General features: G+C 42.7%; 1 protein-coding gene across 1 annotated transcript; it reads left to right on the top strand.

Moving 5' to 3' along the window:
- The first annotated feature begins 1,692 nt into the window (after positions 1-1,692).
- Positions 1,693-2,007, top strand: LOC110801527 (uncharacterized). The gene has a single exon (XM_022006887.1). The coding sequence runs from the start codon at positions 1,693-1,695 to the stop codon at positions 2,005-2,007; it is 315 nt and encodes a 104-aa protein (XP_021862579.1).
- Positions 2,008-11,248: the final 9,241 nt, after the last annotated feature.

Below are 11,248 nucleotides of genomic sequence, written 5' to 3'. Positions count from 1 at the left end.
CTCACCATGGGATCGAGGTGGATAGAGCGAAAATCGAAGTCATAGAGAAGTTGCCTCCCCCGGTGAATGTTAAGGGGATCCGGTCCTTTCTCGGGCATGCCGGATTCTATAGGCGATTCATTAAAGACTTTTCCTCTATTGCTCGACCTCTCACTAACCTTCTCCAAAAAGAGTGTGACTTTCACTTTGATTCCGCATGTCTCAAGGCCTTTAACACAATCAAGAGTGCCCTTATTTCTACTCCCATAGTTCAAGCTCCGGATTGGTCTCTACCTTTTGAATTCATGTGCGACGCAAGTGATTTCTCGGTTGGGGGAGTTCTTGGTCAACAAAGGACAAAAAGCTCCATGTGATCTATTATATGTCCAAGACTCTCAATCAAGCTCAAGCCAACTACACCACGACCGAGAAAGAATTTCTCGCCATTGTGCATGCATTTGAGAAGTTTAGGACTTATTTAGTAGTGTCAAAGACAATTGTGTACACGGATCATGCGGCTATTCGCTATCTTATGGCAAAAAAGGAGGCCAAACCGAGACTCATTCGTTGGGTTCTACTCCTTCAAGAATTCGATATTGAGATAAGAGATAAGAAAGGAGCCGAGAATGTGGTGGCCGACCACCTATCTAGGCTTGAACTCGGGAGTGTTGCTCCGGATGATGTCCCAATCGAGGATGCTTTGAGAGATGATACTTTGTATATGGTTGGGAGTTCCCAACTCCCTTGGTTTGTAGACAGTGTTAATTACTTAGCTTGTGGGGCAATCCCGGAAGATCTCACCACTCAAGAGCGCCGCAAGTTGAAGCATGATTCTAGGCGCTACATTTGGGATGAGCCCACTTTGTTGAGGCGGTGCCCGGATGGCCTCTTAAGGAGATGTGTTCCGGATGAAGAGTTCCCTAGTGTCCTTCGTATGTGCCACTCCTCCCCTTGTGGTGGCCATATGGGAGGTGATAGAACCGCTTCCAAAATTCTTCAAAGCATGTTGTGGTGGCCTACCCTTTTTCGGGATGCTTGGGCATTTGTCAAATCTTGTGATCGTTGTCAACGATCGGGTAATATTTCCAAGAGACATGAAATGCCACAAAATCCCATCCTAGAATTGGAAGTGTTCGATGTGTGGGGAATCGACTTCATGGGCCCTTTCCCTTCCTCTTATGGCAACCTCTACATTCTTGTAGCGGTGGACTATGTTTCCAAGTGGGCGGAAGCCGTTGCATGTCCCACCAATGATCATAAAGTGGCAGTCAACCTCTTCAAGAAGAACATCTTTCCGCATTTTGGGGTCCCTAGGGCTTTGATAAGTGATGGAGGGTCTCATTTTGCCCATGGTAAGTTCAAGGCTCTCTTGCGGAAGTATGGTGTTCGTCACAAAGTTGGTGTGGGCTATCACCCTCAAACTAGGGGCCAAGTGGAAGTCACCAATAGGGAGATCAAGTCTATCTTGGAGAAGTCGGTTGCCAAAAACCGCAAGGATTGGTCAATCAAACTTGATGAAGCCTTATGGGCGTATAGAACGGCTTTCAAGACGCCAATTGGGATGACTCCCTACAAACTTGTTTATGGAAAGAATTGCCACTTGCCGGTGGAGCTTGAGCACAAGGACATGTGGGCCATAGAAACTTTGAATTTTGAGCTCACTAGTGCGGGTGAGCGACGTTTCTCGATCTCCATGAGTTAGAGGAACTCCACATGAATGCCTATGACACGGCAAGCATCTACAAGGCGCGTTCTAAACAATATCATGACGCCAAGATTGAGAAGAGGGAGTTCAAGGAGGGGGAGAAGGTCCTCCTTTATAACTCTCGCTTGAAGTTGTTCCCGGGAAAACTAAAGTCCCGGTGGAGTGGTCCGTTCGATGTTGTTCGGGTTTTCCCCCATGGTGCTATCGAGATTCGGAATGATGATTCCGGGTCCTTCAAAGTGAATGGGCATCGGCTCAAACACTATTTCTTGGGAGACTCTATTGGCTCTTTTGCTTCCTTGGATCTCAAGGACCCCCCTTGAATTTAGGGGGGATTCGTCAAGCTAATGACGTTAAACGAGCGCTCCCGGGAGGCACCCCGCGGCTTCTATGCATTGTTTTGGTATGTTTCATCGCGGTGGGTTCACACTTCCCACCTTATGCCTTGTCCGTCTTTATTTTGGTGAGTTTGTTTGGGTTTTAACGGCTCTTTGCGGGACTTTCTCCCACGACAATTCCGGTAACATCCTTCTAACTCTATTGCATACTTTAGGGGACGGGCATACATCATGTTGGGGCATTTGGTTGGATGGGTAGTTGTGCCCCTCCTTGCTTGGTTTTAGGCCGTGAGGACATGGCCTAATTCTAGCTTGGGGGGAGTTTTGTTGTGTGGTTGGCTACTTGTTGATGCTCATTGCTTTGAATCATACCATTATGTGCTTGTTTCTTTGTTTTTAGATTGATTTAGTTTGATTTTAGTTTCTTTTCTTTTTGTTTGTTTTGTTTGTTTCTTTTTGTTTCCCTTTTTGGTGTGTTTTCTTATTTTCTTCCTTTATCTTTTGTTTTGATTTCCTTTTTGTCAAGGCAAGTTTTTAAAGGTTTTCTTAGGCAATATTCTTGATTGGGGCATATAAAATTGGAACTTGTAGATTAGAGTGCTTTTATTCCTAATTGGTAGATTTTTACACGGTTCTTAATGTCTTGGGTCGAGTCTAGGATTTGGTGTCAAGAAAGTTGGTTGAACTATGGGTAGCATGCGTCTTGAACCTTTGGCTTGTGGTAAGATGGTGTCGATCTCTCTAGTGATTTGAAACCGGAGAGAGTGGTATTTGCTCCCTTGTGAGGTTCATGTTCAAATTAGCCCAAACACATATTCATATATTTTTGAGTAGCATGGATCCTTAGCATTGACTTTCTTGTCTCCTGAGTTTGACCATTTCCTTCCCTAGACCGCGACCGAACTACTTTAGGGGACGATAGAGGCATTTCTTTCGGTGACTATTTTTCTTTTTAGTTTAGGACTTTATTTTCTTATTTTTCTCATATGTACGTTTTTGTTTGCATTTGCCCCTTTGCTAGCCATTTGAGCCTTGACCCTTCATTTCTTATGTGCACATTACAAGCCCAATAGCCTTTGTTTTGTTTTCACCCTTAGAAGTGATAGTGAAGCTTTGAGTTATGATGCTTGTTGGTTTTGATTGAATATGCAAAGTTGAGGAATGAATGTTGATTGGTATGAATGGCAAAGTTTTGGAAGAATGTTGTATATAGTGAATAAATAAGCAAAAGCAAAAGTTTTGAAAAAGCCAAAAATAGAGAAAAACAAGGCAATAAGAAAAGTTTCAATTGAAACACGAAAAAAAGAGAAAATCAAATCAAGAAAAGTGCAAAAAGAGTGTTTAGTTTAGTGTAGTTGTTGAATAAGCTTGGGGGTACCCCAAATAAGTGGTATGAGTTTGTATTTGGTTCGTTTTGCTTGAGTTGAGTTCTATCATTGCGCTTCACTTTAGGTATGAGCACCAAATTACCAAATTTGTTCTACACCTTACCCCTAGCCTACGTTACGCCCTAAAAGCCCTCTTGACCCTTTAGAGTTGAGTAATTGTCGGTGGAGGGAGGATTTGGTCAAGCTTAAGGAACAAGGTTGTCATGCTAAGATGTCGGGTAGCCTATTATTCATTTTCTGGCGCCTTCGCGGTGTCTTGAGACGCTATTCTCAAGGGTAGATAAGATCTAGAGATTTGACGTGGTATGCCCGGATGTAGGGGGATTGACTAGTGCTTGCCCTTAGTTCGCTTTGCTTGATGCTCGAATCTTTCACTCGATTTAGGACATTAGTTAGCGTGTACTCATTTATTTGGTTAAGAATATTAGTGTTCTTCTATACTTGTTCCATAATAAGGCCCTCATCTTGGATTTTGTAGTTTAATTTCTTTTCTTCTCTTTTCTTTTCTTCTTATTTTCTTTCTTTCTTTTCTTGGTTTGTGTTTTCCATTTTTAGTCTTGCCTTGATTAGATTTGCTAGATTTTGGTTTTGGTAAATTTTTAGAACTCGATTAGTTGCTCATTCTTCCCTAGTTGAGTTTTGTTTGCTAGAGACTAACAAACGCTTAGCTTGGGGGAGTTTGATGAGGGGCATTTATGTCGCTCTAAGCCTAGGATTTTATAGAATTTTATTAAGCTTTTTGATAGTTTTGTGTAGTTTTGTTGCATTTTTATCCCCTTATTCAATCTTTGTACTTTTCAGGTAAAAATGTTAAAAATGATGGAAAATGGCTGAGTATTGCTCGAACAGGGCCCGTGCGATCGCATGGCATTTATGTGCGTTCGCACGGGTCAGCAAAGTTGCCTCCAAAGTCAAGCAGGTTTGTGTGCTCGTGCCCTAGGAGTGTGTGTTCGCACAAATTTGGAAAATCGATGCAGGAACTATATGGGAATTTGTGCGATCAATCGATGCAGGAACTTTGAGTGATTTAGTGCGATCGCACCACAGAGGAGCCTGCTCGCACGGAATTTTGGTGGGCTCGCACTGAATTCCTGTGCGAGCACATGAGGATTTGTGAAGATTTGGCCAAGTCAGAACCGTGCGATCGCACGGTTGCGAAGCACGATCGCACGACACGAAGGAGGAGAATCGTCGCTGAGCTCGTTCCCATGGATCACAGCACGATCGCACTGGTGCGATCGCAGCTGGGTATGCCCGTTCGCACAGCTGCGCGGGATTCATTTTTCGAGTTTAAATCTCTTATTTTTGGGGATTAGTATAAATAGAATTTTCTTTATTTTCATTAACAATTAATTTCAGAAATAGATTTTAGGAGGTTTTTAGATATTTTGCTCTTCAAGCTAGTGTTCTAGAGAGAGAAACTCATTGATTTTCAAGCTTCAATTCTGTAATTCCTTCAACTCTTCTCTTTTTCTTGAAATTTAATTCTTAGTTTCTTAATTCTTACTCTTGCTTTGTTGTTGATTGTTCTTCAATTCCTTAATTTCTTGAATTCTTGATTTCATTGATTGAAGTTACTTTGATTTTCAATTTGTGATTTGATTGTGCAATTGAACTCTTAATTCTCTTCTCCTACCACTTCAATTTCATGCTTGCTAGTTTAGAATTAATGGATTGCTTGATTTCTAGAATGGCTAGTGAGTAGAATTAGGTTAGGGTAAGGGGAGAATCTAGGGGCTTAATTAGGGAAAATTGTTGATTGATTGTTGGTTGATTCATGTGATTAAATATGATTTGATGATAGGATATCCATGCTATAGTTGAGTGGTAGTTGCAAATGCTATTCGATTAGATTCACCTTGGAACCATAGGATAGGTTTGGCGAGAGATTGTGGGCCTATCTTGTGTGATCAATTGGCGGTACCTATTATATGCTAGTTAGTTTAATCTAGGATTAGGCGAAAGCTCTTCCGTGGATTAGACGCTTAGCGTTCCCTATCCGAGAGGTGGCGGGTTCGTCTTTAGATGCCATTTGCCTAATCACCATTTCGTTGCATGATCACCATTGCTAGATAGTTGAATTCATTTCCCCCGGTTTCCCTAGCCTATCCCCGACTTCCTAACGTTTCCCTTTCTTGATTCAATTTAGCATAATTCTTAGTTTTTAGATTCTTAAAAGTGACAATTCAAAACCAAATCCTTGATCGAACTAGAATGACTTTCAAACTCAATAACCACCGTTTCTTTGGGACGATCCCTTTGCTTACCGCTAGCCGGTAGTTGAGTGGTTTTATAAATTTTGTTTGGTGAGGTGTTATTCTATTCAATGACGGAAAAAAACCCTATCAGAGAAGCCCAAGGAATGGTCTCCACCACCTCTTCCCCGTCCGAGTTCTCATAGCGGAGGATCCTATCAACATGAGGAATGTCCTCAGGATCAACCTCCTCCTCCTCCTACATACAATCATGCAATCAATACAAGAATACAAGAATACAAGAATACAAGATACAAGATTCAAAAGCTCACCGGAAGTACAAAGCGTACTGGTGGAGCCAACCTCCTCAGGAATTCATCATAGCTACCCTTCCTGTGTACAAGCTCCCTCCAAGAGCGGCAAACAGCATCGCCCCTAGCCTCCACATAGAGCCGGGCCAACTCTCCATTCAACGCCAGCATGGACTCTGGTGGGTCCTTAGGGATGAGTCTCTCCCCCGAATTGTGCTGAGGGGACACCCGCTCCCCCAGATACCACATATGGCAATACACGCCGGGAAGAAAAACCCGCCGCCCAGACAGGAAATGGGCGCGAGCAGCAGATGCAGGTACAACCGCATTGGCAAAAGGACGCCATACCACCTACAAAGCAGACAACTCAGGCAACAGTACAAATACGAATACAAGAGAGCAAAACAGTACAAGAATATTACCCTATCAGCAGGTAAAACTCTCCAAGCTCTGCGAGAAGCTGCCAGGGACGCACCCACGCGCACCGCTCCTATCCAAGAGGCAGCATACGGGTAAGCCGCATCTCTAGTACGCTCCGGCGCCATAGTCGGAAAGTGCTCATAGATCCAAATATTTCAAGGAACAAACAAAACATCAGTCAAGTTCAAGATACAAGCATACAAATACAAAGTACAAAGTACAAGGAGTCTCGAATACCTCCAGCACGCTCCACAGAGCAGCCATGCTCGGGTCGCTCCACAGTGCAGTCCGGGAGGCCCGCCCCATTTCGTACAAGAGGTGGCTATATGCCAAACCACCCCAGTTATAGCTCGAAACAGCTCTCAAGTCCCTCAGAGCAGACAAGAAGCTGATATGCACCCGACTATTCCTACTCGGGGCAATCACTCGGCTAACCAAGACAAGGAGGAAGAGCCTAACCCTCTGCTCCGCGGACACACCCTCACCACATATAGCATCGACAAGCACCGTCACAGAAGCGTGAGAGTCATCCTCTTACAAATCAACAACAGGGCCGAGCAAGTCCCTGGCAGCGGCGGAGCGCCACGTCAGCTCAGAGTCAAAGGTCACATTCCTCTCAGAAAAAGGAAGACCCGTAATCATAGCAAACTCAAGAGGGGTAACAGTGATCTCTCCCCATGCCATGTGGAAAGTGTTGGTGGTATTCCACCACAGCTCCAACAAAGCCCACAAACGGTTTTTAATCCCCGTTCTCCTCGGGGAACCTCCCATGGTGCGCCAGAAATCGGCCAGGCCATCTGCGACCAAATCACCATAGCTTCCTCATCAGCATGGAGAGCTTTAAAGGCCCTCTGAACCTCCACCAAGGACCAGTAAGTACGAAACGGCTTTTCGTCGGCCTACAGGTGAACGAGTTAGCTCAAGACCCATACAAGTACAAAGTACAAACCCAAAACACAGTACAAGACTCACCATGCCAGCGCGAGGCCGCTGAGACAAGTGCCAATCCGGCCGAAACACCAGGTCGGAAGGGGTCCAACCAGCACCAGGGAAAGCAGGCGCATCTCGGGGAACCATACCCCCACCCGGCGCATTTATTGCAGCCGCTTCATCATCCGAAGCGTCTTCCTTAGCAGCTCGAACCACAAATGATTCAGCGAGCTTTCTCCGAGTGTGACGGGGCATACTAAATCAAGTAGCATACAAAGAGTCAAAATTCTAAACTGGGGGCTATCCTATACTAGCCTAAACAAAGTCAAAAAATTTCAAAACAAAATCCCCGGTGGTCCTCTAATTCAAGGTACAAGTTCTACACCAACGCCTAGGCTATCCACGCTGAAGCAGGTATCCAAATTTCTACACCAACGCCTAGGCTACCCACGCCGAAGCAGGTATGCAATTCCTACACCAACGCCTAGGCTATTCACGCCGAAGCAGGTATTCAAGTCCTACATCAATGCCTAGGCTATTCATGCCGAAGCAGATACAAGTTCAAAAATTCAAAAGTACAAATTCCAACAGTTCAAGTTCAAGTGGCTATCAAACAGTTTTCTACAAGATTCAAGAAGCTTAAGCATACAAGCATCATTTCAAAGTACGAGAAAATCAAAACTACATGCAATCCTAGAGTTATTTCATAAGCAAAAAACATGAAAAACTTACATGGACAAGGCAAGAACAAGACCAAGGGAAGAGCTTAATCGACCTTTGAGAGAGAAAGAGCAAAGAATTCAAGAAAGATGTGCCTCAAAATGGCACGGCAAGGGGAGCTTTTATATCTCAACCCCGCGCCAAACGCCGAGGCCCGCGCTGGGCGCTGCCTGCTGCATGCGCAGAATCTGCCGCGCGCGGTCTCCCGTGCTGATTGCACGTCCTTTGCTGCTACGGTCTTCCGCACAAAGCATCAAACGTCGCATCGAACCATCCATCAAAAATACGGGTATACTGAAGGAAATAATGCCCTTGGTCCAAGTATGCATATAATATTAAGTCTAATAAATGCGGTTCAGTATAAATTAACAAGTTAATAATTCAGTGAGATCAAGTGAGCTGAATGCCTAGCTAGAGGCCGCTTCAGTTCAAGTAGAATTAATGATATTAATCCAAAGCTTACTCTTGACTGAACCCGTAGGGTGACACAAATAGTACGTAAACGGATCAAGTATTTAATGGCATTAAATATTCCATCTATGGATATTCGGAATCGACGGATCTTGGTTTCAGTGGGAGCTGAGATCGTCACAAGCAAGAAATGAATACTCCGGAAACGATGATATTACCGGAAACGGAAATATGGATCGTATCGGAAATATAAATATTATCCAAGTCGTAGATTTTGCCGGAAACGGAAACATGGTACGTATCGGAAAATATTAATAGAAATGGAAATATTGCCGGAATCACAAATATTGCCGGAAAAGGAAATATTGTCAGAATCGGAAATATTATCGGAATCGGAAAATAATTCCGGAAACGGAAATATTAAATATTAGTTCGAAACGGAAATTAATTCCGGAATCGGAAATATTAAATATTGTTCGTATCGGAAATGAATTCCGGAATCGGGAATTTAATCGGAAGCGTATCGTACGAATTAGCATCGGACGAGGCTCGCTAGACGAAGGCCCAGCACGAAGCCAGGCCATCGCCCAGCAAGCCACACGCATCACCAACACACGACAAGCCTCGACCAGGCCCAGCGCAAGCCCGGCCCAACCAAGGCCTTGGGCGCGCGCGCGGACACAGGCAGCGGGCATGGGCCGAGGCGCTGTGCGCTCAGCGTGGGCCGCAAGGCCTGTGCGGGTGTACGGTGCTCGTGCGATGCTCGTGTGCGAATCCTAAAGCTATCGGGATTCGATAAAAGATTAAATCCTAAACCTATTAGATAAAGCTTATTTAATAGAGTCCTAGCAGGATTCTAATTAAACTAATTAGTATCCTAATAGGATTATGATTCCTTTTCCATACCTCTATAAATAGGAGCCTAGGGTAATAATTTATATATACAATTGAAGTATTCTAAAGGTAAGATTTTGAAGAAAAATCAGCCACTCTCTTGCCCCTAATCAGCCGAAATCTATACTACCTTAAGGGCGATTCTAGTTGGTCAAGCTTAAGGCGGATTCGGACGTGTTGTGGACTATCTACGGAGGGACGACACTTGGAGTCCTAAAGACTTGTTCTTGTTTGGTTCGGGCGCAGCTAGGGAGGGCACGTAACAAAGTGTATGCATCTAAACTATGCTAAATTATTATGTGTAAATAATATGCTTTCCTGGCTTTAATTTATGGTTTTTCCGCATGATTTATGTTTTGTCATATGTATCATAACCTATCAGTGGTATCATGAGCCTCTTATTGTTTTCATAATCTAAATTGCATAAACATGGTTAAATATTACAAATTTGCAAGGAATTAAAAGGGGTGATTAATTTTCGTAATTGTTAATTAATTGCAAATTGCGTTTATTTAATTATATGTACGCAGTTTTTCGGCAGTTTCTTCGTTACTCATCCAAATCGAGTGATTTTTGTGTCAATTTCGCATGTAAAAGGCATTCTAAAATTTTGACAAAAAGATTATTTTTCGGCCTAACTATGACTTTCGGAGGTTTTAGTTTTTCGAACGCAAAAGTTTGTAAATTTAAGATGTTAAATTAAATATTTGCGATTCTTGTTGATAAATCTTGAATTTTTGATTGACCTACTGTATATGTTTAACAAGTTTGAATTCCTAGCCTTGTTAATTATACAACCTAATTTGTAATTATGATTAATTTGTTGAAATTCGAATAATTTAGAATTGATTTGTTTTTCATAATTAATTAATAATTTAATTAGATGCCTATGATTAAAACCCACCATAAAAATTGTTAATTTGTGTTAAATTTTAAATTTTTATGACCTAGATTTGTATCCATGTTAATCGGAAATTAATTGATTAATAAATTTTCGATTTTTCGCCCTAAAATTATGAAATTAATATGTTTTATTAATTTGTCATTAATTTTGAATTAAAAATTTTAAATTTTTATGCAATTCGCTCATAAAACTTGCACGCACAAAGCAATGGACGCTACGTGTTACCCTTAAGGGGTGTTGTATAGTGCGGGCATGCAACGACGAGCGAGGGAGCTCGTCGCCCATGCGGTACGAATGCAGCGAGCAAGGCGAGTGGCGCGCGAGCACAAGGCAGCAGCCCTGCCTTGTGTCGAGTGCTGTGCGCATGTGGGCAATGGGTGATGAGCGATGGCATGGCACGAGGAGAGGCGCATGCGCGCGAGGGCGAGAGCTGGTCGCCCAGCGATCGCTGCTCCGCGCACCAACACGCGTGGCCTCGAGCGCTTGCTTGCGCGAGCGAGCGAGCACCATCGTAGCTGATGCGATGCTATGGGCAGGCAGGCTGCGCGCAAGCGTGGCTTGGCTTGCTGCGTTTGCGCGTGGCTGCTGCGATGATGTGCCATGGGCCAGCGATGGGTCGTGCAATCGACGGGGCTTGGGCGCAAGCCCAAGTGCTCGTCATGTTACGATTGTCGAGTTTTAAATTTTAATTTGAGATTTTCAGTTCATGTAATTTTAATTAATTTTAAAATTAATAATTTAAATTGTTTTCTTGGATATTAATTTTGAATATTATAATTATTATAAATTTTATTTATTTTAATTATTTTACTAAAATTAAAAACCTTGAATTAATTTAAAATTCGACTGAAAAATAAATTAAATAAATGGATTCAATTTTAAATTTATATCAGCTTTAAATTTTAATTAAATTTGTATGTTTCCGGTTAGACTAGAAATACATTTTTATGTTTAAAATTAGTAAAGCATATGAATTTATTGGTTTAAGTGGGAGCAATTTTAGTCATAAACTCTTGATTAGGTCTACAAATCCTTTAAGGCTAAACAACTTGA

Source organism: Spinacia oleracea, chromosome 4 (assembly GCF_020520425.1).
Source record: "Spinacia oleracea cultivar Varoflay chromosome 4, BTI_SOV_V1, whole genome shotgun sequence".
Lineage (NCBI taxonomy): Eukaryota > Viridiplantae > Streptophyta > Magnoliopsida > Caryophyllales > Amaranthaceae > Spinacia > Spinacia oleracea.
This window is presented reverse-complemented; position numbering and strand designations above follow the sequence as displayed.

Coding starts and splice junctions, on each gene's coding strand:
- LOC110801527 (XM_022006887.1), top strand. CDS start 1,693: ATGAATGCCTATGACACGGCAAGCATCTACAAGGCGCGTTCTAAACAA.